The following is a 26,206-nucleotide window of genomic DNA, read 5'->3' on the forward strand; positions in this document are numbered from 1 at the left end:
GAAAGGACTTTCTAGTCAAAATAAGGCCATCATGATACACAGCATTGCAACCTGTCCATGACACTATGGGTTTTCATATGGAGCTGTGAAGATGGGCAAAGACAGGAACTGTCTCTGAAAAGGGCAAGATTTTGAGATATGAGAAATACAGGCTGTCTCTCTGTGCACTCATGGGTCTCTAGTCTCCGTCTCCAGGAAATGAATGCATGCAGCCTGCAGAGTTTAATTCTCTTTTGGTTTATTACTATTTAAAAATCAGTTTTTGTATCCCCTTCTACAGAGGCTTCACCTTCCAACAGAACATACAAAAAATACACACAATAGAAAAAAAAAAAGATAGGTAGGTAAGTTGCTTTATACAAACAGGTCCCTAAGAACCCAAAAAGGCTAAAACAGGCTCGGTTTCAATAGAAGCAGGCCCATAAATAGGCAAGAGACTTCATTCAAGTAGGGAAAGAGTCATCCATCCTCACCTAAGATCCTTTCTTGCTCACACTGAAGACGACGGGAGGATTCCCAACAACTTCAGTAAAAGCAGGATTGGGATTCATCAGAGCCAATGGCAAACTTTTCTGCTCCTTCCCTTCCAAGGCACTGTCTCTTCCATACGGCGTGCAGCCAGGGAAAAATGCCAGTTTTCCTGGCTCATCCCACACTCATGTTTCAGTTGTTCACTCTACAGGACGTCTGAGAATAGCCTTTTATTTTCTCTCTTACACTGTGTATTTGCACTAATTGCAGCAAACTTTCAGATTACAACAGTACTGAAGAGAAATTCTGAGCCCAAGAGCAAGGCTTGGTTGATTATTTAAGAGCCAGCAGTCAGTCTGACAACTTTGCAGAGGGCATGTAAAGATTGCCTGGAGAAGGCACCAGTTTGTAGACACAGCAGCCAAAAAGCTATTAGCAAGCATGAGACTGATTTATTATAAAAACACTTACCCAAGCTCACTACGTGACTGCAGGAAGCTCAAGAGCATTTATGGCTGCCAGTGGCTGTATGAAGTGACCCCATGGTCCACATGGCACCCAGGAGCTGTGAAGGAGTCACTGGAACATCAATGAGACACCAGTTACCTCCTTCCTTCAGCACATCTCAGCTCAGAGCACTTCCAGGTTTCCAAAACTGCAGTACAAGTAGAGAGGACACCCAAGAAAAGCTTGATTCACATAAACCCTGAGAGCAGATCAATAATGCCAGGCAGTCTTTAAATTAATTTAAATATTTCACCTTTCAGGAGAAATGTGGCCAAATGTTTGTTTAACTTTGCATCGCGCCTCAAGTCAGTGAGGCCAAAGGTTTGTAGCAGAGTTCAGCAGCACAATTGTGCAGCACAATTTGGCACATCAATCAAATCTTGAAAGATTCTTACCCAAGGCTTATCATCTCATTTTATAAATGGGAACAGAACACAGGAAGAGGCTAGAGATGACACAAGGTGTTAATTCTTCACAAACAGCCAGTCAGTATCTGCTACCACAGTGCAAACAACTGTGGTTTTTCACGAACATGCTTTAACCATTCCAGTCATCACCACAACCCCTTATAGACAGGGTTCCTGCTCCTGTTCGGCACCACTTTGCAGTTATGTCACATAACTATTTTTAATTTTTTTTCTTTTTTTTTTTTTTCTTTTTAGCCAAATAGTTCTTGGGTTTGTTTTATAGCTAACACAGTTATTGGCAGAGCTGTACACATCTGAGTAGGTACCACACTGGCACAGGAGCGTGTGGAGGGTGAAGATGTCAAGAGAGCAGGGAGGAGGAGATTATGTCAATGTTGCTGCTGCTGACTCTGCAACAGTAAAGGTGGCCTCAGGGCTGGGGCCCAGGAGCACTGCCTCCCCCCGGCTCCCAGGCTCAGTGCTCCGGAACACGCTGCCTTCTCACAGGGACATGGAGCAGCAGATTGGGCTGAAAGCCAAATCTACTCCCAAAGGCTCATTCGCAATAGCTGAAGGATCTTGTTTTGAAAAGGATGTTCAGGATACAAAACAGGACTCTCTCAGGAGACGTGGGAATCTTCCAGAATCTGTTTTCCCTTTTAAGTTTTCTTATTGTTTTTATTCCCTCTTTGCTCATTTGTTTTGTCTCTCAGGGTGGAACTGAGAGCATAAGCTCAGAGATTCACTGAGCTTATGTTCTATTCAATTAAAACTCAGGTACTGTGCCCAGGCAAAAGGTGAATGGTACAAAGCTGGCTTAATTTACATTAAAATATTCATAATGCTGTTAAGGTATGTTCATAATGCTGAAAAAGCCAACACATTCCATGGTTTTGTTTGGCACTTGCTCTCAGAGTTTCTGCCACACTGAACAATTGAAAATACCAGATTATTTTTGTGGGTGATAAAGAAAAGCCTTTCCTGTTTCATTACTTAAAATTTTGGTAGCTGTTTTTTACTTTGTCCATTTATCTCTCATGAAACCCAAAGAGAGCTCCTGCTCTCCATTCATTCTTCCAACACTGAAGTCTGGAGTTCCTTTGAAGTTTACTTTGGCATCTACTTCCTCAAGCAAGCACCTTAAAAAAATTAAAGCTGAAAGTGGTACCCCACTCCAGACTCAAGACATAAGTTCAGATATTGATTTCTAGGAACAAAGATTTAGGGAAAAAACAAGACACTAAAGTTACAACAGAGCCTACAAAATCTAGGTTAGCTTTCATACTATCAATTCAATTAGTTGAGTTAGATAGACATTCAGTTACACAGCTCTTCTATTCAAGTCATTCCTTACTGCTGACAGCAGTTGAGGGAGGAACAATAATTTCAGGGAATATGTGGGAAATAACAAATATTCCCTAAGTCACTGGCACTCAAACAGGTCTAAAATTGTGACTGGGCATTTGCAATTATTCAAAAGATTGGTAGGAAGACCAACTCCACACCATCTTATAGTTCTAGGCTTTAAAAAACAAACAAAACAATCATCCCCCCAACATATAATACTTTGCCCTACTATAGTTAAGGCACTGGATTGAGAGAAGGAAAAATCTGTGTTCAATTTCTGGTTCTGCTATCAATTTCCCACGTCATCATGGGCAAATCACTTAAGATTGAGAGCTCACATGCACCATGTTACCATGCATCCATCAGGTGAGCCACACTAGTAAGTCTCTTTGTACTCATCCAGCACATGACAAATGCAAGGTAATGTCACTTAATTTAACTCAGTATGGAATAAATTCACATTAAATTGCTTTACCTTGCATTTGTTGTGGATTAACAGTACATAAAGATAAATTACTTCAGGCAACAAAAGAAGCCTAATGATAAGTCTGTGCCCCTACATTCAACACAACACGTAAGCATGCATGCAAGCTGTTTTTAGTCCTTCATCTTTATTTCACTCATTCACCTATAAGCATCAATTCCTTTCTTGCCTATCTTTAGGTTATAAATGGTGGTTGAAGATGTTTTCATCATACCTAACACACAAGGGTCTAAACCCTGAGCCTGAGGGTTTAAGGACTCCTATAATACAAAGAAATACTACAACTCTGATTATCAAAATCTGTATGAATTGAAGTTCCCTTCTTGGCAAAGAAGTGCACTGACTCAAACATTGGAAAGCATTCCCACCAAAAAAGATGACAAGGAAAAAAAGGCTGTCCCAAAACAAGAACTATCATCTATGCACTGATGTGACAATGAAAAACGTAATAGAAACAAGTTAAGTGAGGTTGCAGATCGGGGCATGTTAAGTATTTCCCTTTGCACTCTGAACTTAGGAGGCTGAGCTTTCTGTTTGTATCTGTCTATGAGAAGCAGACATTTCCCGAAGTACAGAATATAAAGAATTTGCATGTAGATTCAATTACTATCCAGAATGGAACAATATGCCCCAAAGAAGCAAAAAGCTCTGAAAACACATCACTACTAAAGATCTGCCCAACCTACTGCTGGCACTAGTCTCTGCACTAGGGTGATCTAGAACTGCTATTTCAGGATTGTTAACTTCCTGCCTAATTGTTTCCCTGTCCAGTAGACTGAGAAGTAGCTTTCATTCAATGTATTCATGACAACTTAGTAAGCATTTTCTTTGACAAGCAAAATGCGCAGTTAGTGTTTTAAAAGGCTTCCTTTTTAGTTCAAGGCTTTTCATTTGTTTCATCAGGTCAAATTCTGTAGCGTTCAGAATTAAATTCTGATGCACACAGCCAAAATTCAACCCACTAGTAACACTAAAGTCCATGGAGCTAAATGTAGGATGAAAATATCCTGTGTTCTGGACTTGGCTTTTGGAGTTGAATTTTATGACCAGTGCACCTTCTTTGAGCACATATAGGAAAATCGGGGACACAAACGTCTTACATCTTTCAGAATACAGCCTCAATTCAACAGAAATTTTCCTGGTGGCTTAAATATGAGCTATTAGTAAATCAGAGAGACTGCAGTTGCATTTGCTAATCCCAATGAATTGTTACACTGACTGGAAAGCCTGCTCTATCTTGACTTGCTTGGCACCTTACAAGGTTGTCTCATCATGGTCTAGATTTGTAAGGTATTTTAACATGTTTTGTTACCTTTCCGAAATGTCCTGTTTCTACTTGTCAACTAAGCTTATCAGTACAGCAATAGCAATTCCATGAAGCTTTAGTTTGAAGGTGGCTTGGTTTGTTTTTTTTTTCCCCCTTTTAAATGAGACTCATACCTATTCCAGGGATTCTGGGGGAAGATGAATGGAGAAGAACATGTCCTTCAGTCTCCCAACACAGATTAATAGCAATACATCAAGTCCACTGCAACATGCTCTCAATTTAGAAAGTGCTGGTGCTATAAAGAGAAAGCCATTGATTATTCATCCTTGGTTTATAATACTCGAGGGCAAGTACAAAAAAGTAGCTTCTTACAAGAGAGAAGCTGGGGCTTCTAAGTCTGTAGAATTTAAAACATCATTCCAAAATCCATATACTTACAAAACGTCTATAATTCTAACATAAAAACACAACAGGAATGTGTCTTATTTCAGTTAATGCATTAGCTGCAGGGGTTGGATTAGGAGCACCTGGGCAACTCAAGTTGTGGCGCAACAGCAGTTTGTGGCTATGTTCACATTTAATACAGACATATCTCCTGCAGAGGATGTAGGTCCTGCTCTGAGGTGGTCTATCCTGCTCCAGCATTGTATTAATGATGGAGACAGCTATTGTTTAATAGAATGCAAGTTTGGTGTGGGACTTAGGCCTTCAGAGTGGCCTTTCTAGAAACATTCAGTACACATAGCAATTTAGTTTACCAAATCATTGCTTAAGTCTTTGCTCATTGAACCTTACAACAATTGTGATGTAGAAAAAACTCTTCACAGATGGGAAATTAAGGAATAAATTCAGTGAGCTGTCCTATGTGACCTTGAGCATCAACAGCAGAACCATAATTATAACTCAGAGTATTCCTAACTCCTAACCCTGTGTTAAACAACATTTATACCTGGATTTGGTACATAAAGACTTTGACAAGTTACATGGGAGGAAAGGAAGGGCTAAGAAAGGACATTATTTCTGCACAAGGGGTATTTTCAGATTAAATGGAACCTCCAACAGCCTAGAGCCCAGCTTCTTTGCATTTTGTAATCAGTTCCTTTTCAGAGATATGCAATTCCCATCTCTTACAGTAGAAACCCTTCTTGGAAAAGAAAGGAGTAAGACTGGCTTTTGCAAACCTGACTAGAGGCAGATCAGGAGAGCATGACTGTAGCCAAAAAGCCCAGATCACTGAGAATAAAGTACAGTGTGGAGAGGGATTCATGTCTTATTTACTGGTTCTCATTTGCACACCTTTCGGACAGGTGGCTAAATTGCTCAAAAACCAGACAAAACGAGGGGATGCAAAGTAACATACTAACTTCTTTAATAGAGTCCAATCCAATTAAACCAAAAATCACTCTGTGAACCCCTGGGTTTATTCACACTAAACAAGTCAGTGGTACATAGTGTTAACCCGATAGCTGATCATGTTTATACCCTAGGTCCCCACATGAAAAATGAGCACCAGTCAACCAGACTGCAATGGTATTTTTCTTTCCTTTTTTTTTCTTTTTTTTTTTTTTTTTCATAAAACTATTTCTTTCATAGACTTAAAACAATCAACTAGCCAAGTTATTAATTATGGTACATCTAAAAAAAAAAAATTAATACTAACCCTAATGTGACTGCTGCTTTAAGAGTGCTCTGTGTATCGCCTTAGACTGGCTTTTCAGTAGCAATTTACTACAACAGGTCCTAAAATAATAATAATAGAGAATTAAAAACCTGACAGCAAGTTTAATGGTTAAAAGTAACAGAAACACAACCTGTTCTGAATGGTGATTTTTCTCAGCAGTTCAGTCCTGCTGCAGCACTCACAGCCTCACAAACGGCAGAAGGGGTTCGAATTCTCTCACCTTCTTTAAATTTTTCTGTGTTTAAAAGGACAACTGCATTGTAACCTGCTAGGTACCATGGGGCATTTTACTTAATGTTATATTCAATAATGGGTCTGTTTTTAAAACTTACTGTTTTTCTGGGGTAGGTTAGGGAAGGTGGGGAATAGAGAGAGAACGAAAGCATAGCTCCCTGTAGCTGTAGCTCCCCAGGTGCCTTGGTCACTAGGACTTTCACTTGTTCTAGAAGATCATGACAAAACACCAGCAGCAGCTTCTAAAGCTCCATTTGGTGTTTTAGGTCATGTCTCCTATTCCAGGTCACCATCTTCTGTAATTCATCAGCTAAGAAGCATTTTCTCCTTCTCCCCAGTGAAGGTTTAAAGGTGGGGTAGGGCACAAGACAAAGAGGGAAGCTAAAATGAATAAAAAATTCTCAGCTATAGAACCAAATTTCATTATTTCCTCTTTCATTCACAGCATCTTATCGTTATAGCCAGACTGCTGCTTTGCTTTGTTAGGATCAAACTGATCTCATTTCCCCTCTGGCCCCATTGGTTGCTGGTCGACCTCTGGATCCACTAAGGATGATGCAAATGCTGACTGGACGATCTGAAACCCAAATGACTCCAGGAGAGACATGTTCTGTTGGGGTGAAAAGGGGGATCCTAGAGCAGGACCGAGGTCCCCCAATGGGCCACCAAGGGCCCTGACGTGAACTTTCTGTATGTGTTTGTTCAGATATGACTTTGATCTGAAAAAGCTGCCACATTCAGGGCAAGGGTACTTCTTCTCTCCTTCCGTCTCCATTTTGTTTTTGCTGACTGCCATGTCACACGAGAAGGACCCATTGGTGCTCTGTTTCTCAGGAGTCTTGAGGTCACTGGTGTCAGAGAGGTCTCCGTATGAATCAGAACTCTCAATCGGGTCCGAATGTGAACATTTCTGGCCTTCTACAGGAAAAAGAAGAGAGAGACATTTTCAGAATCTTATCTCCCCCAAAAATTATTTAACATGCATTCAAATAGATGATATTGATTACCACTTGTTTTCATTAATGCGTGTCATGACAGAATGATGCACACTTAACATCGCAATCCTTCATATTCTAAAGCCCTTGACCATAGGTCCTCTTTATAAACCACAAGGATGCTATCAGAGCAACATCCAAATTTTTATTATGGATTTGTCATGATATTGAATGCATCCATAATGGGTCTCTGGTTTATATAATACTTTTTTGAATCCCAAAGATGTCTCACAATGTTTATACGTCAGGCACTAAAAAAGGATGGACCTAATGATGACTTTTTAACTGTACAAGTCACTCCCACACTTCTGAATATTGTTGATACTTTGGGGGAGACCCTAGAAACCTAATAAAGTATAACAGGCTGCAGCAAGATGTGAAGAAATCTGGAAATACTCAACAAAACAGCAGTGAGCTAGTGCTATTTAAGAACTGCAATTCCATTTAGTATTGAGGAACTCTTTTTTACAAGCGCAACTTCATAATCTAAAATTGTTCCATCTTTAAATATTGTAGTGTGAAACAGGAGAGAGGTTAGGGACACTATTTTAAGTCAATTGGATATATATCCTGGCAAAGCCATTGGTATGTTTGGAGCATTCCCCATTCTCCTCTGGCAGTATGCCAAGAAAGTTTGTCCACACTTTTTGCTCAGCGCATATGAATGAGCGTGGGAAACCCAGACGTACTCCCTAAACAAGTCTCTGAATACAAATAAGCTGTATCTACTATTAACTCTATAAGACCAAAGAATCACTTGGCACAACCCAAAAGACAGATTTGCTCTGGACTCGGCATTACAAACCAAACACGATATGCATGAAATCAATACACCACTGAGCTGGAGTAAATCTCTTGTTAAGTCCCACCCAAAACCAAAGTGCTTCTGTAGTAACTATCAGGACTTCAACAGAAAAAAATTACACAACTGTAGCTTTCTGTTGGCACAGACTTTGTTTAACCCAGCATGCTGTGTTATCCTGGGCAAGAAAAAAAATGTAACTTTTTGGGACAACCATGGTTTTGAAGAATTTTCTGATGTTTCAGCTTCACCAGCAATACTGACAGCTTAAACCAGGAAACAAAAAGGAAGCTATTCTACATAGATTAACACACAGCTTTACATATTCAGAAGTTAAATACTCCTTAGCTATTCTTTAAATAATTTCTTCCCCCCCCCCCCAAGTTAAATGTAGGTTAAAAACCGAAAAAGTAACAGTACTGTTATGACTCTCTACCTCTCCTCCCCAACAACAGCATTAAGAAGTGTGAGTTTAATTACAGATAGTTGTATGGCTCCTCATCAACCCAAGGATGAATATTGCTTTCACCACTCAAAAATCTTTATGAACTGCATTCTGCAGATCCTCCTTCCTTTACCAGAAACATGGTTTGACTGACGCGAGATTCAAGTGTAGTGGGACTAAGGATCTGCACCCCTCAGGCAAAATTCAAATATTGATTGCTCCTAGGAAGATGGTCAAGATGAACTAACATGGCTTCTTCAATCTCTAAAATTAAAGAAGCTGCCAAAAATTCATGTACCCTTTCGCATCCACCAGACTTATTAAATCGGCTGTCCAAGGACAGATATTACATACTATGTAATTTCTCTGCATCTCCCTAAGCTTCTCTCCAGTATTTTCTCTGTCCTTCCTCCCTCCCCTTTCTCACACCCAGCCCAACATCCCACAACACAAAGTTCTGCACAGAGCAACAAGGTGCAGAGCAGCGAGTCTCTTGCCTTTGATGCCATAGGTCCTGACGCAGTGGAACGCTGCTCCCCCATTCGGGATGGACTCCTGGTGCCTGGAGACCTGGGGAAGGGGAACACCGTGGTGGGTTTTAACATGGACCTTTAAGTAGGAGGCAGAGGAGAAACCTAAACAAGATAAAAGGAGATGAGATCCTGCCACCAGCAAAGACACACATCTGCCTTCCCTGTTCTGTTAATCTTTGTCCTGCTCTTACTCCCCATTACAAAGTTGCCATTATGCTAGCTTGATCTCTGGTTACCTACAACATGCTCATGTAGGATTTCTAGACATAATCAGGCAATGAATGCAAAGCGTACTTTTCATTAGACTTCACTTGCTTTTTGGAAGTCATGATGAAAGAACAGCCTCCTTAAGAAACAAATCCTATGTAAGCAAAACTAGCAGATAACATGAAACTTTCTGGGAAAAAAAAAAAGGCAGAAGAGACATGATACAAAAAGGCACCAATGTCTCTTCACCATTTTTGTATTCTTTTATTTATTTTTATTAAAAATGCTTTCATCATCTGTTAATACTTCGAATGATAGTTCAAATTAGTTTATCTTATGCTGATAATATTTGAAGGAATGCCATTTAATAACACCTCTCTTTGGTATTTAGCGTGCTTTCCCGTTAGGTTTCTAGCATTTATAGTGACCCCTAGAAGGCAGAAAGCTAAAACTACTGAGTTTTTAAGGTATACAATTTTGTTCTATAGTAATTTTTGAAAAACATTTCCTCCATTCAGCTCATCCTGAGTTTCAAAACACATACGACAACTCATATTTTGTCTGCGGTTAACAAAACCAAGAAAGTTAACTGAAATTTCAACATTTCTTTTAGCTCTGATCTGTTATCTTAAATTAAAAACATATATTTCAAACAACTGATTTCTGAACAAAACAGGTTTTTTACATTTGTGCATGTGCTTTTTTAAATTGTTTTTGTCATCTCACAAATATGGCCTTTTCCTTTAATGCAATAAATTATCCCACATATATTTTGGAATGTTTTAAAATTCAATTTTCATAAGACTTGCAATTAGTACTAGTACATTTGGACGATATATGAGGGACAAGGAGGACATAGTTTTAAAGACTTCCTACCCGTGTAAGCCTATCAACAATGCTCTTAATTTTCTATTATATTTTGAACAGAATATTATGGTGCTTTCATGTTAGAAACATCTTCCTTCAACAACAGAGAAGACAATACCATTTTCACCAGCACAGACAAAGTTACAGGTTCCTTTTCTAGATTGAGAAAACCCAAGACCTAGATTTTTTTTAAACCAATACAGCATTTACAGCACAAGGCCCTGAAAGAGAACTTCCATACCAATGCTTCACTTAAGTATGAACAGATATACCACTGTGAAGCCATTTTTATACTGATATGACTGCATTTACATTTGATAATATATAACAATATATGAGGAAGGACGCAAAACCAATACTGGTACACCTCTCTGGGGTGGATTTTCTCACAGCAGCTGTTAGTTTCAGGTGTTGAACTTAATAATGAATGTGGCTTTACACTAGAATTCTCTGTGTCTACCCAACAGAATATCCCTCTACCCAGACTCTTCTTAAAGGAGTATTCAGGGGTTATTCAGAATTATATATAGAGGATCTGCAGAGCAAGACAGAACTTCACGGCAACCTGCTGAAGGGGAAAAAGGGCAAGTTGCTGAGAATGAACAGGAGATAGTTGCTGTAGACCCCTGAGTTGAAGATAAAAGTACAGAAAACTAGATACATCACAACTAAAGAAACCAAGAACATATGACTCTCAAAATACGATGCATCAGAGTCACCTAGGCCAAGTCAACCAGGGAATTAATGTAAGGATATTACCCTCTGAAATAATGCAAGACCTACTCTCAGACACAAAATGTTGTACTGCTCACTGGGCCACAATACAATATATTTTTCCAAATAACAAAAATTCACTGTAGACATGGAAAGAACCAGTGTTTCACTGGTACAGAAAAGGACACAACGTACAGATGTAATGGTGATACTTTCAACTGCAAGGTGTTTTGCTTATTTCATACACGTGTCTAATAACCACATGCATGCTGAGATGAGCCTCTTTATGTAGCAATGCATTAAAACCTCATTGCCAATCATTAAAAAAGGACTACATGCAGGTACTCAGTGTTTTTCTATACTACAATTGACACAGGAAAATCTGAAGTTGTAATCTCTGCTATACAATATTGTTTCTGAACTCTGCAAATTCTATTTGTAGCGTACATTGTTTTATATAATGAAAACTGCCTGCAAAGTATGTTAGCTCCCCTTTATGCACTTGGCAGATGAACATATGAGTCATCAACTTCTATCAAAGCAGTAAGAATGCCAACTGCTTCATAGGAGACTGTTTAAAGTGAGATTTTGTTGTTGTTGTCTTTATCCTGTTTTTTTTTTCTGAAGCACTTAGCATTGGCCTTTTTTTTTCCCCCCACCAGACCTTAATTATGAATCCTAGGAAGATGGGAATTCACAGACAATAATCCTTTACTTTAAAAAAATCTCTTTAAAAACAAAGTCAGGCTAATGCAGAGGATAAAGTGGCAGTATTTTTCAAAGGAGGAATGCATTTACTGCTTTACCCATACACATCTCTCAGCTTTGCAGAGCAGATTATTTCTTCATACCAGAGGAACCAACATTAAAAACATGCATAGAGAGGAAATTATCCGCTTTATGTAAATGGGACCTATTCCTTGATCTCTTAGATAGCATCTATAAGGAGACAGACTACAGAAATAATTGCAGGATGTTGCTTTTGCAAAAATTTTAATTTGAATTTAGCTGGAACATCCGGAGTATGTGTCTTACTTTAAATCAACACTGTATCCACCATGAAATATACAAGAATTCATCTTACTGTAAAAAAAGAAATAAATAAAAAATCCATCTATCTTTTGATTGGAATATTTACCCTTCTCCTAACTCATTTGATTTCTGTGAAACAAACAATGCGTATGTGTCTGAAACAGAACATGAATCTTTTGAGTTGCACGTTATTACAAAGCACCAGTTCTAGACTTGCCAAAGTCATTTAATCTCCTAAATTCTTTGAAAAAGCCCACACAAGCAAATAAAGTTCCTAAGGATGCTAGTAGAAGATTATGTAACAAGAAAGCAGGAGTAGGTCTTTTTTATTTAAACTGCTTAAAGATCATTTGTCTTAAAAAGTGAGGATGGAGGATTATTTTTCACAAGCACATTTTAGATGAATTCTTTAAAAAAAAAAAAATCTGGGAAAAAACCCACATTGCACAGCTTCCTTGATTTAACCAGATTTAATTGCTTCCATAATTATTCTAAGGATAAAGACCCTAAGTAAGAAAATAACCTGGCAAAAAAACATCAAATCACAGATGGTAATTTTTGGACATTATACTGCCATTTTGTAAAATAAATAAATAAATAAAACCAGCAAATGGGTACACGCGTGACATGGCAAACCAGTGGCTACTGCTTTCAGTCAGGTATTGAGTTCCCCCATCTCCTAAATTCATTAATACTTTAAACGAACATGAGACACGATGAAGTTCCACAGAAAAGCCCTCAGTATGATGGGATAAATTCAGGAATTCTTGGCTCTATCTTTACCACTAGGATATGTTCAGCTGTGTAAGACACACCTTTTCATCCCTCCCGCCTTTTTATTTTTTAGTGGGCAAACATCCAAAATTCTCTCTACAAGCAGCTTGAGCATTCTTGCTTGACAATTACTACATCCAGAGCTTGACAATTACTATATCCAGAACTAGCTAAATTCCAATTCAAAAATACACCAGCACATTAGCTGAAGGAAGAATAAAACAAAAGCCCATTGCACAAGCATCACAGCCATGGCACAATCGCAGCTGGGGGGACAGCATGTAACTTCTGACTGCACCAATGCCTAGCAGATAGATGTTTACAACCCATAAATTTTCTACTATACTTCATCTTACCAGGTTCTACAATTTAAAAGATATCTATATAAAACAATGAACAATGAAGAATAATTTTATTCTAAAATACTTTGGATTAAAAATTCTGCTATCATGAATTATAAATCTATAATCAAAATTCACAGCATGCAACAATGAGTTCATACCACAGTTGTTTGATAAATCCAGTCTGTAACTTCCCTTTCCTATTAATTTTAACACTAACTAGATATTTAACATTAATTCACCAGATGAATTATGTTTTCTAAGTGCTGATATAAAAATCAAATTAACAGCAGACTGAATTCTGACAACACATATGAAATACACAAACTGTAAGGAGAAAGCAGTTGCTTAAAGCTTGCAACACCTATCCTTCTACAGAGAAGTGTCTATTTAAGTTTCCACCGTACATTTAAACCTGTAAAATATGAATAAACCATTTAGTCATTTCATTGTTTGAATGCCAGATCTGTCTTTGTCATGCTGGCTGAATTTCGAAAGAGCTGCAGTGACACCCAGTGGTAGTTAAATTGAAACTCAAACTCACAAATCTTGGAAACAAGACAATTCCTCCCAACCCATATGAGTTTCTGTTTGGCATCACATTCAACTGAAGGAGAGCAGGATAGCACCTGGATCTTGGATAGTGTCTTCCATGTTGTTACCACAAAAAGAATCAGGATAAGCTTAAGCAGTTTTTCAGAAGATAGGCCTTCAGCTGAAAAGGAGGCCAAGCTTCATTGCGTTCATCTACCTGGAGCTTCAGAATCTGAAGATTTCCAACCCAGATGACATTTCCACTCAAACTGTTAACATCACTTTCAGGGCCTACCAGACAGTTCAACTACTTGAAATATCTCCCTTGCAATTTAATGTCTGTCATTACTCATCAACTCCTAGTCATCCAAAAGCTCCCTGTACTGTCCACACATTAAATACAGAACAGCTTTATTCTCTCAAAAGATTTCACCTCTCTTAAATTAGAAAAGGAAACACACAACATAAAAAAATGACTCATCAGAAAAAACAATATCCCAAAACACAGCAGCAATGTCTTCCTACACTTAATAGGCATGTATGCCTGTGTGAGCAAACAATATATTTTGAAGTTGTGTATTAATAATTAAAAAAAATACACCAATAAATCAAAATTCTTTTTCCAGCTTGCCTTACATCCCACAAAGCCTAACTTTACAACTCTCTCCAATTGAAGAGTACCACAAACAGATGGAAAAGCTTCAAAAGCCCTTAGCCATATGGTTTAGTTTTAGGTAGTCCTGTGAGGAGCTGGGAGTTGGACTTAATGATCTTTATGGGTCACTTCCAACTTGAGATACTCTTATGATTCTATGAAAAGCTGTATTTGTACAAATAAAGGTAAAGCAGTTTTCTAGTACTCTTTACAAAATTTGTTTTAGACAGGTATGTTAATACAAAGCAATTTCTTGGGTTAAGAGGGAGAAGCAGCTTGACTCTACTGCTGCACCAGGAGGTTAAGCAAGACTGGTAACATAATGTAGATTTTTTTATGTACAGTGTATAATTTTCAACTTGGTGTGTATTTCAAAGATTCTTCTTCCAAACTTAAAGCAGACTCAAGTCTAACCAGACAGAGAAAAAAAAAAAAAAAAAAGGTGTATGGTGAATAGCACCAAGGCAACATACCATGGTTATTTTTATAAGGATCTGGGTATTTAGCAAATAAAATTCTTAGAACTGTCTAGAAACAATTTGCTTCAGATTTAAACTGAGTTTCTTAAGGAACTATCAGCCATGTAAAAAGGCCAGACCTGTAGTTTTAAGGTTAAGTATTCAACAAGAAAAACAAAGAACATGTACACATATACGATATAACCTCCTCCTGTTGCAGAGTCACGTAGCCTTACAGCTTCCCTCAAGTGTTGTCCATCCCACTGAAATAAAAAATTAGTTTCTTCATTACCTCGGTTACAGATAGTGCAGAAATTGCTTGGTCCTTCACTATGTTTCTTCAAATGATCTGCCATATATGCTGCTCGCAAGTATTTCCCGCACACCTGGCATGGAACTTTGTCTTCATGACATGCTAGGTGTGAGCGCAGGCGGTCACGAGTGGCAAAGGAAGCATTACAAGTCTGCAGGTATAATGAGAACCATGTGACTCATCAACTCTGCTAAAAGCACTGATAATGTTGAATATATTTAGTATTCTTTACAGTAAATACATTAGACCCTGTGCAAACACACAAATGACATGATGCACGAGCCATTTTCCCACAAATAAAAAATTCGAATCACCAATATACTGCATGAGATATGATGTTACTACTCAAAAGAATTAAGAAAGCAGGAAAACAACTCTAACATACTAGATAGTAAAACCTAAATCAAGATAGGGTTGTAAGGCCTAGGTCCTCTCGGAGGATGAAGATACTAAAACTTTAAGTAATATTTAATAAAAGAAATAGCACAAACCACTTCATTCCATTTACAATAAATTCTGCCATTTCACTGAGTCATTACAATCACTTTAGGCCACTCAAAATGTTCTCTCTGTTATCTTCCTAAATTTTACTCTTTGATCTGATCAATCTAACTTCAGTACACAGAATCCCTTTAGAGTATGAAGACATACAAACAAAGCATCAGCGAATTGGCTGGGATGAGAATATGACAAAAGACAGTAAAAGATCCATCCTGGTATTCACAGTGGCAGTACAGACAAACTGTAGAAGTGAAGCCTCAGAACTGAGCAGGTATCAAAATAACTGCATGACACTGTAATCCGTTTATAACTTACCCCTGATCAAGGTATCATATTCCTCTTACTACCATGAAACAAGCTTGATTTGGCATAAGATAATATTGATTCTACTTGCCCACTTCCTGGACATAATCCATATGATAAGATGAGCAGAGGCTCCCTCCCACTTTTATAATCATAGCATTGGCAGGCAGGCATGTATATAATAGCCTACTACAACAGCCTGCCGGTTCTGAAAGGCTTGCTCTATCTCTAACACCATAAAATAAATCATCAGCAATACACTATGCAATTATTAAAGATACAGTCTGAAACCATTGCTCACAAGTGGAAGAGGAAAAACAAATGCAAACATAGGCTAGAATGACCAGACTAAGCGGGCAACAGTGACATATAAGAGTGTACAGTGTTTCATTTATACCTTTATATAAAATAATGCAGCTTTAAGATGTATAACCAGAACCCTCTAAGAGATAACATGAGACTATTAAACGACATGGGAACTGGATACATTCTGTCAAGTGTCAGTGTGTAAATAAACAACCGTTTCAACAGAGATAGACTTGTTAAAGTACCAATCCTAGTAAAATTACAAAATTATAACTTCAAATAAGTGAAATTGATAATACAGAAGAGGATAACCCATATAATTTTATATAATTTACTTAATCAAGAGCTTAATCCAAAAAACATTGAAGGCAGCTGAAAAGCACCTATCAATTTCAACAGGCTTTACGCTTGTTCAATCCTATGAGATGCCTAGTATGGTAAACTCTCATACAGCTGAGGCTACTCTACAGCAAGCACAAGACTTAGCACCTCAGAGGATCAGGACTTAATGAATTTAAACAGACAACAGTAAAATTATCTGGATCTCTGTGATACACACAGTTTAACTAAGCTCACCATGCAAAGATTCATAAATTACAAGTAGTGACGATTAAGAGGCAAATCCTCAAACATGAAAGATTTCTCTTAATTTGAAACTGCAGTACACAGCGCTGAGCAAAACAGGTGCAGCTTTCACTTACTTACTAAACACTCGCTTAAGGCAGGATTCCAGCACTGATACTAATCAATATGTTGGATATCAACTAAAGATACGTAACTAGACAATCAAAGATGACAGCCAAGAGATCCATCATCAAGAAGTCCAAAAATATTGAGCCACAGTAAGCATCCACACAAAAGCATTGGGAGTGCATTAGTTGATGAAGCAGACCAGAGACAAACCACATAAATACAGGGATGCCAGAAGTAAAACCATATCTGTCCCATATTGAACTTAGCAAGTCAAAAGATTAGGGAAAGGCAATATAATCATTTCTGTGTTTGATTTCTCACTCTTGCTGCTGAGTTGTGCAAAGTTTACCTTTGGATAAGCTATATAGCAAATATATCTGCAAAGAAGCTTAAAAAAAAAAATTAAGTCCAGTGGAGAAAGCAAGAACCAGTTTAGCTGAACCATAACAATGGGAGACAGGACTAGATTTAAAGAAAACCCCAAAGTTAATATTCAAATAGTTAATATTTATAAAAGGTATAGAGAAAAAAAAAAGTTTTATTTTACAAAAGATGTGAAGTGCTAAATGAGTGCTAAGTATTTATCATTAATTGTTAATCATAGAAGAAAACTCTCCAGTGCTTTCCTATCAAACATTGTACAGGTATATAAATAGATCAAAAAGAATATATATAAAGTTTAAAAAACAGTGTTTAAGAAATACCTCTTGAAGTTTCAACTTTTCTATGGATGTGGATGTCTCTGAGCTTATTCCATGGTGGCTGCCATTTTCCTGCTAATAGGCAGGAAGTAAGAGAAATTAGGACAGGAAGAAACTCATTCTGCATTGAAATCAATGGGAAAAGCACTGGACTCGGGATGCCAATTTTAGGTTTACTTAAATAAATAGATCTTTTTCTTTGTCAAAAGTTGTGCTTAGATTTAATCTGCATTTTTCTCTTTTTTTATTTAAATTGCCAGAAGAACAACCTGTCTCTTGCCTCTGAGAAGGAGCAAACTTCTGTCTTCTCCCCTTGTTCTTTCGCGTCCACAGATTTTCAGATCACCATTTCCTCCCAAAATGCAGCCTAACTTTCATACCATTCATACTCAAAAGCCAACAACCCGGAATCAGCCCTTCCCATGACAAGTTACCAAACTGAGCTATCCCATTATGGCCAGAAAACTGACTTACCCCATCTCCTATATCCAGAACTCAACTGCCAGATTGGAAAAAAAAAAAAAAAAAAAAAAGAAAGAAAGAAAAATCACCAGTACAACAATCCAGGGCAAAAGATCCAGAGTGTCATTTGGTGTCTTGTCTGGACACCAGAACAACTTCTTGAATCCAATTTTTCAGCTGGCATGGCTCTGTGGAGGCCTTCCCTATGCTCAGTCTATTTTAACAGTAAAGAAAAAGCTGGAATCAGGTCTTTGACTGGCATCAGGTGCTACAGGTGCTGGAACTTCCAATATTTTTTCAAAGATCCATAAAGCACAACTGTTATTTTAGGGGGATGAGTGCAGGATTACATGCTGAGCACTGAGAACTATAGCTGTTGCAGTGACGTTCAGCTTATAGTTGTCCCGCTTCTCATAGTTTCATTTTATTTATTCTGAAGTTGGGTTGACACCTTCACAGTTTTGTTTTATTAGTCCAAAATTGTACCATGATGCCACATAAACAAAATATTATCTATCCAATGGCTTGCCAAGATACATGAGGGCTCAGGTAAATGGCCAGTGGATTTTGTTTAAATCCTAACAGAGCACCACTTTCAAGAATGCCATTATGACAGAGGACTACGGAAAGCTTTTCTGTTTACTGATAGAGTACTTCTCTTTTGCAGTAAACATAAACAAAACATCACAATAACAGGAATTTTCAACAGGAACTCAACAGATTCAAAAAGGATGCTCAATGATGTTCAGGCTACTCTCACGGGGAGTTAATTTGCCAAACAAAATCAATGGAAAATGGGGAAACGACGTACCAATAATAAGCTATTTTCCTTCTGAGTGGCTGGATTCTGTGTTTAGATACACATCATGGAACAGAAGTGTTACTGGTTATGAAATAACCACAAGGAGAATTTTATGGATTTACACATCATCTTTGAGATTTGAAACAAATTTTCAGCGTGACAGCATCCTTTCCATGGTTTGTACTATGTACATCAGATCAGTGCATATTTAAGAAGACTTTCTAAATCTGACAGGATATTATGAAGTATTTTTTGTGAAGACACACAACAGCCCTTTAACAAATTTTCTACATCTTAAGATTAATGAAAAATTAACTTTGCAGGGTTAAGCAGTCAAAAATCAAGAACAAACCAAGCCTGAATGACAATCTCAACTCTGTTCTGATGCTTGTAACCTATAGCCTATACCTTTTAACTGAAATGAACAGTGCATACAGTATTACAGCACTTTAAACACCACACAATGAGAAAGACTGTTCTTAGAAATTGCTATCACAAAATACACGTGTGCAAGGAGATGGAACTGAGCAATGGAGTGTACAATCTTAGCTTCCATATTTCTTGACTTTCTCACTCTTAGTGATTCACACTTACAGAGTTTATATTTAATACTCTTATATGGATCAGAAAACTATAAAAAGTATTATCAGGAATCAGCTAGCAAAGGACAATTCATGTCTATCAACACTATTCATAAACTGAACGACAGTAACCTTGATATCAACTGGCAAAAGACTGATGAGTTTCTGTTGGGACCTAAACATCAGTTTTCCTACTTGCACACAAATACCTGCTTATGGAAAAAATCTGGAGTTATCTTCAGTACATCCACCCAGACCCCTTGCTATCCTCAATTTGTGAAGTCTTTTTATGGGTGGAATTTTCCAATTTATATAAATCTATAACCCCTAAATCATCTTAAGAAGCTTAGACCAATCTAAGGCTCTATATAGGATATGCAGTTAGAACAATGTGAAGGCTCTAAGGCCTGATTTTCAAAGGTGCTGGGCTTCCACAGATCATATGGAGATCAACATAAACCTTTAGAAGGCTCTATATGTCTGAAAAACTGTTCACTGGATTATTAAAGTTGCAAAACATTTAAAAACTCTAACAATTTAGAGGAAACATAAGAGAGGTGTGTCAAGAGACGGGAAAAAAAAAAACGCAGATCAGGAGGCAGCAGTCACGTAGGACTGATGAGGTTCATGAAATGTGCTTAAAAATTATAGAAGAAAAAAAATCCTCTAACCTTCACTGTCTTCCAATAAAATTAAAATTATCTTGCTCCAACTTTCTTTAAATAAATAAATAAATAAATCTTTCTTCAGAGAGCAAGCATGGAGACTGTCAACCCAACGAATGTTTTAGAAGTTTGCCCAACAACTATGTGAAGGCAGTGGGTGATAGTGGAAGCTGATTCTCAACTTTGGTTTTAATTAATACTTCCAGGCACCTTTTAAATCTATCTATGAATGAATTACAAAATATCTGTATTGATTTGATCTTTCAAACCCTAACGAATAATTTATTAACTGTAAAAAACTATATAAAACATTATGACATTGTATTGCACATGATACGATACTGTATGCTGTTATCTATATTCCCCCTTGGATAAAAAAAAAGCTTCTAATTTTGCTCAGTGCAATGTTCCGAAGGCTATGTGATTAAAAAAAAAAAAAAAAAGAGAATCTTGGCAAGTTATGATAATTTACCAATTTTATTTGGAATTATTCTAAAAAAATGAAGTCAACATTGGAGCCTCCCGTTGGCAACAACTGAAATAAAAACTAAAACAAAAACCAAAAAGAGGGTGGTGGAGGGAATCAGCTGTGATGTTGACTGTAAGCCCAGGGAGAAGGTGGCTGGGTAAGAGATCCAGGGTGAGACTGGGACAGAGCAGTAGGGAAGATCTGGTAGAAGGGGAGCGAGGCAGGAGGACCAAAGCTGTAGATGACACAAGGGGTTGGGGGGCAGGAGGGATGTAAAGCAGCTGTCACTGTTGAATGCTGTTATTCACAAACATTTATCCTAATTCACACATAAATGGTATTTTTACTGATACTTCACAATTATCTGCACACATAAATGCAATACCAAAGATTACATACATCAGTCTAAACCCCTCCAGCTCCTACCTGACACTTGTGAGGTCTCTCTGAGGTATGCACCTGTTTGATGTGTCCATTCAAGTGGTCTGGCCTTAAAAAAAAATACACATAAGCACACTTAAAAGAAATACTAAAAATAAACTTACAATTTTAACAACAACAACAACAACAAAAAGATCCCAGTGGTGGATCTATTACAAATGTAGTGATATTTAACTTGCCAAGAACCAGCTCACCAACAACTGGGACTCTACCTTGATAAGTGCCCTCTCCAACTTGCTAAAAAAGCAGCATTTTCTCAGGAAGAAATTATAACTGAACGATCAGAGAAAACAGGAAATACAAGCTACAGTTTTCAAGCCTGCATGTCCCCTTCCAAAATCCTACTTAGATCTTAACAATCAGGGCACTCTGACTTACAGTTGCTCAATATTTGAAAATCAGACCCTTTTGGTTTATGTCCCAAACACGGATGTAAGAAGCCAACTTTAAACACCTCTGTGCAAAAAGACTGACTCTAAACTCTGTTGTTGTGACACATCTTCCAACAGCAAGATGAAAAAAATACCATCTTAACTCACAACTTGGTGGGAAGACTGCATTAATACAAGTGAAGTGCTCTGAAAGTCCCAACTAGAAGGTGCAATGGAAGAGCAAATTATTACTGAAAAATATGTTAGACCATTCTTCACAACGAGTAAAGCCTACTTTGAAGAAGAGAGGACTGAATAGCTGCAGATTTTCCTGGTGGGAGTTTCTCCCAGTGGGAAGAAAGCTTTTCATTGTATGAGGCCAAAACTGCTTGGAAACAAGTTCTCCACCCTCTCCTCCCCCAACTTTCCAGCTGCGCCAATGAGAGGGCGCGGGATGGAATTCACGCACTGCAGACAGAAAATAGACTGAACTTTGCAGTCGAGCTGTTAAACCTGATGCTCCAGCAAGTGGGCTGGAGCGGTGTAACCGGACAGACTGGTTGGGGGTCCTTCTGGGTACCTCAAGCCTAGCAACCTCACGTGCTGGGCTACTGAATGAAGGAAAGGAGACTAACATTAGACATCGCGCTTCCAACTTCCTTTGGCTGCTCCTACTACTCAATACTGAAACTTAAAGAAAGAGTCTCCACTTTTCATTCATACTTTGATTTTACGAAGATGTGTAGGCATTTTTGTTGTTTACTTTTATAACAGCATTCCTGCCGACTCACATTAACTTACTGGGAAAAATGAGAACTCAACATGTATCTTTCACTTTCCCCTGCTAACAAAAGTCTTCCACACAGCAACAGCAGAAATCAAGTGTGAATGAAAATAGGTAGATGATCCCAGGTAGCACTATAACAAGAAAAATATTTTCACTTCTAGCCACAGATGAAACTTTCATTTTATGACTTTCCATCAGTAAATCTGCAGTCCTTATGAAGATGCAGCCCTAATTATTGCTAATTTAAAAAAAAAAAAGTTACTTTTTCTTAACTTATTTCAAGAACAAAAGGTCCCTCTACCAAAAACAGAGCTAGCAGGGGCACAGTGCCTATACAGCTTAGTAGCCTTTCGATTTGTTTCTGTACCTTGATTCCTTCCCTCCTCCTGTTAGAGCAAATCAACTGCTGCAGAAAACTGACTGCTGCTACAAAAGTAACACCGAGTGTACGCATCCCCCTCCCCCCGCTACTCCGAGCCTCAAAGCAAACTTCCAAAAAAGTTTCTAATTCATAATTCATAACTCAGACTATAAGATACCGCTAACACGACTACGCGTATCAAACTACTTATTAAATTAACTCCCACAAACAGCGACAACAAAATATCAGCAACATTAAATGCACAGATCTTACGTATGTTGCAGGGCAGAAACAGGATCCCCTTCAGAAGGATGTAAACCCAAAGGACACAAAGATCATGTATTAAAAGATACTTGATGCTGCAGCCTTTGAAATCTCACCTCTTCCTTCACATTTGGGTGATAAAAAACATTACGAACTAAGAGAAATGAAGGGAAGTTAAGAAAAAGAAAATTTAAAATGGATACGAGAAAAATAATAATCTTGAGATGTATTAATATTTTGCACTTCAACAGCACCTTCAAACTACCTACAAATCAGTAGTCTCAAGACACTTATGTGAGGTAGGTAATTATTTCAATATCCATTTCACAGAAGAGTCGTTTGAGGGAGAGACTAACTGATTTGCCCAAGGTCACGCATACAACTCCGGGACAAAGCTGGGAATGTTACCCAGAAGCCAGCTGACTCCCAATTCTATGTCTTAATTACTTTCAAACCCTTTCAAGAGACTGTAGAATAGCGTCCCAACGAAAATGATGGAAGTCCCATTTCTAGAGACATTTTAAAATGCAACAGCCAAACTGTCCTAAGCACAAATTGTTCTTGTTTCCCAAGGGATAGGAAAGACAACTTCCTAGGTCTCCACTTGCGCCTATGGTCCTTATAAATGCTCCCTTACCTGGAAAAGCCTTTTCCACAGCTCTGGCAGATGTAGGGCTTTCCCACAGAGCCATCGTGAGATCGAACATGATAGGACATCCTGTCTTTCCGCTTGAACCGTAAGCCACACACTGGACAAGAGTAAGGCTTCTCGCCGGAGTGTGACAGCTTGTGCCGATTCAGGTGGTACACGTCCCGAAAAATCTTGCCACAGATCTCACAGGCAACCTGTTTCCTCGTCCTGCTTCTTTTTCGGGGTGCATCAGGGTCATCCGGACCAGGGACACCATTTTCACCCAGTCTTGGGGGTGGGATGTCTATGTAGCCCAGCTGTAAGCTTGTCACCCCGTGTTGAGCTTCATGCTGACGAAGACGATTAGCATCCGTGAACACTTTCCCACAGAGGCCACAAGGCAGGATACCAGCCTCTCGCAGGCCCCCTGGTGTACCAAACATCATGGAGTCCAAGAGATTGGCTTTACGGGGACGCCCTCTGCCCCTCTTGGTGCTTAAAGTGGGGGCACTAGCAGCAACATTCTGGAAGGGTGAGGCCAGCAGTGGTGGGGACAGAGGTCCTGCCACCATGGGCAGGCGGTCCACGCCCTGCAGAACAGGTAGGGAGGACTGCGCAGCACTGAGCGCAGCCCGTGTGGCCTCATCTTCGGGCATACCAGCAATGCCGTTGCCATTGGGTGCCAAAGTGGCACCGTTGGTCATGTCAAGAGGGAACCCAAGGTCTGCAGCCCCTGGACGGAAGAGCATAATGTCGGGGCGCGCGGGGGGCACGAGGATCTGGACATTGGACTGCTTGATGACCTCCTGGCAGATGTCAATCACGGAGCGCATCAGCAGGAACTTGGCGGCCGTCATGAGCTCCGGGAAGCTCTCCAGCCGCACCACGATGCGCGACGTGTAGGCGAAGTCCAGGATGTCTCCAAACACCTTGGAGCTGATGGTGTGCATCTCCAGCTCCCGCCCGCCCCCGGGGGCCCCGCCGGCCGCCGCCGCAGCCCCGCCGGCCGCCGCCTCTGTCGCGCCCCCCTCCGCGCCGCCACCGCCGCCACCACCTGCCCCGTCACCCAGCTGCGCGCTGAACACCGACTCGAAGTACTCGCTGCAAGCGGCCAGCACCGCCCGGTGCGCCGGGAAGCTCTCGTCGCCCACCCGCAGGAGCACGTCGCAGAAGCGGCCGCCGTTCTTGCGCTGCTGGTTGAGGCTGTGCAGCATGTCGGCGCTGTGCCGGCTCACCTGGTAGGTGTAGCAGCCCGACGAGGGGCCGCAGGCGGCGGCCTCGCTCACCCGCTCCATGGGGCTGCGCCGCCCCGCTGGCGCCCGCAGGGGGCGCGCGCTCTCCGGCCGCCCGGCGGCGCGCGCCGCCTCCTCCTCCTCCTCCCCGCCCCTCTCCGGGCCGACGGCGGCGGCGCGCGCTGCGCTCCCTGCACAGCGCGAGGGGATGGCGGCGGCGGCGGCGGCGGGGGGAGGAGGGGGGGGGGCGAGACAAAAGGCTCGGGCGGCGGAGGGGCGCGCGCCGCCGCGGCCGCCGGCGCGCGAGCTCCGCCCGGTGCCGGCCGCCACGAGGCGCTGCGGCCGCGGAGGCCGCCCGCGGGAAGGGGCGTGCGCGGCGCGGCTGCAGCGAGCCGGGAGGGAGGGGGGCTCCGGCGGCTGCGGCTCCGGGCTGCCGGCTCCGTCCGTCCCTGTGTGTTTGGAGCGGAGGAAAGATGGCAGCGGCTGCACTTCCTCTTGCACTTTCACCCCTGGGGGGAGGAGAAGGAGGGGGCGATACCACCCCCCCTACAAAAATCCAGCGGGGGCCCCCCGGCTCCTGCTCCCCGACCAAGCGCCGCCGCCGCCGGCTCCGGTCCCGGCCCCGCCCGCTTCGCCGCACCCGCACCACCGGCGCCGCAAACTTTCCTCTCTTCTTTGGCCGAAAAGACCCCCACCCTATTCATAGAGACCCCCCCTCCAGCCACTCGGGCTCCCCCCTGCCCCCCCGCTTCCTGCCCCCCTCCCTCCCCGCATCCGCCAATGCAAGAGCAGCCACAGCCAGCAGGCCGGCCCCCACCCCGCCCGCCCGCGGGGGCTGGGGGCTGCAGTCTCCCCCTTCCCCAGCACCGATCCTCCAATGCCGAGCCGGCAGCGAGGCCCCCGCCCGCGGCACACGGGGGCGGCGGGGCTGCGCTCGCCCCCTCCCCCAAATATCCGGGCTGCAACTCGCCCCCCAGGCCCCCCCTCCCGGAGGAGAGGGAGGAGGAGGGGCCGGCGGGGGGCGGGGGGGGTGGTGGTGGGGGGGCTGCAGGCAACCTCCCCCCCTACCCCCCCTAGGCGCAAATCGTCCAATGCAAACCCTGCCGGAGCTGCAGAGGCGCAGAGCGGCCCCCACCTCCTCGCGTCGCCTGAGGAGAGCCGATCCCGGAGGGGCCAGGGGCTGCAGAGCAGAGCGGCCTCCCCCCGGTCTTTCATTGTGATTCTCACCCCCACCCCCCGCACTGGGATCAACTCTCAGCCCGGCTACAAGAGCCAGGCGCCGGCGGGGTGGGGGAGGGAAGGGGGACAGCGGGAATCCTTCCCCTGCAAAAATGCCCTCCCCGCGGGAGAAACGGTACCCGCGGGCCGGGGGCTGCGGGAGGCACAGCTAAAACCCGAGTTCCTGCCTCCATGTTGGGGAAACTCTGCTGCCCCGCCGAGCCTGGCGCTCCCCGGGGCTCCCGCTGCCCCGCCGGGAACCTGCCCCAGGCCCCGGGCAAAGCGCTCCCGACGGCACCGCTGTAACTCGCCGTCGGGGATGCTTGGACTGTCCTGGTGCTGAATCCTCC

General features: G+C 41.4%; 1 protein-coding gene across 4 annotated transcripts in view; it reads right to left on the bottom strand.

Moving 5' to 3' along the window:
- The window catches only part of PATZ1 (POZ/BTB and AT hook containing zinc finger 1), a 28,747-nt gene extending 3,663 nt beyond the window's left edge, over positions 1–25,084 (bottom strand). The window contains exons 1-7 of one of the 4 annotated variants that reach the window (XR_012589832.1): positions 23,413–25,084; positions 20,978–21,041; positions 17,576–17,647; positions 15,048–15,219; positions 9,138–9,275; positions 6,144–7,316; positions 222–4,778 (exon numbers count right to left, since the gene is read on the bottom strand). Coding sequence is in view for 2 of the 4 variants with exons in the window: in XM_074607046.1 (XP_074463147.1) it covers positions 6,898–7,316; positions 9,138–9,275; positions 15,048–15,219; positions 17,576–17,647; positions 20,978–21,041; positions 23,413–24,701 (2,154 nt within the window). In the remaining 2 variants the exon portion in view is untranslated. Of the gene's footprint in view, positions 1–221; positions 7,317–9,137; positions 9,276–15,047; positions 15,220–17,575; positions 17,648–20,977; positions 21,042–23,412 lie in introns of those variants that run through there. The other 3 variants (XR_012589831.1, XM_074607046.1, XM_074607048.1) reach the window with 3 other exon arrangements.
- Positions 25,085–26,206: the final 1,122 nt, after the last annotated feature.

This window comes from Larus michahellis, chromosome 13, assembly GCF_964199755.1.
Source record: "Larus michahellis chromosome 13, bLarMic1.1, whole genome shotgun sequence".
NCBI classification, from domain to species: domain Eukaryota; kingdom Metazoa; phylum Chordata; class Aves; order Charadriiformes; family Laridae; genus Larus; species Larus michahellis.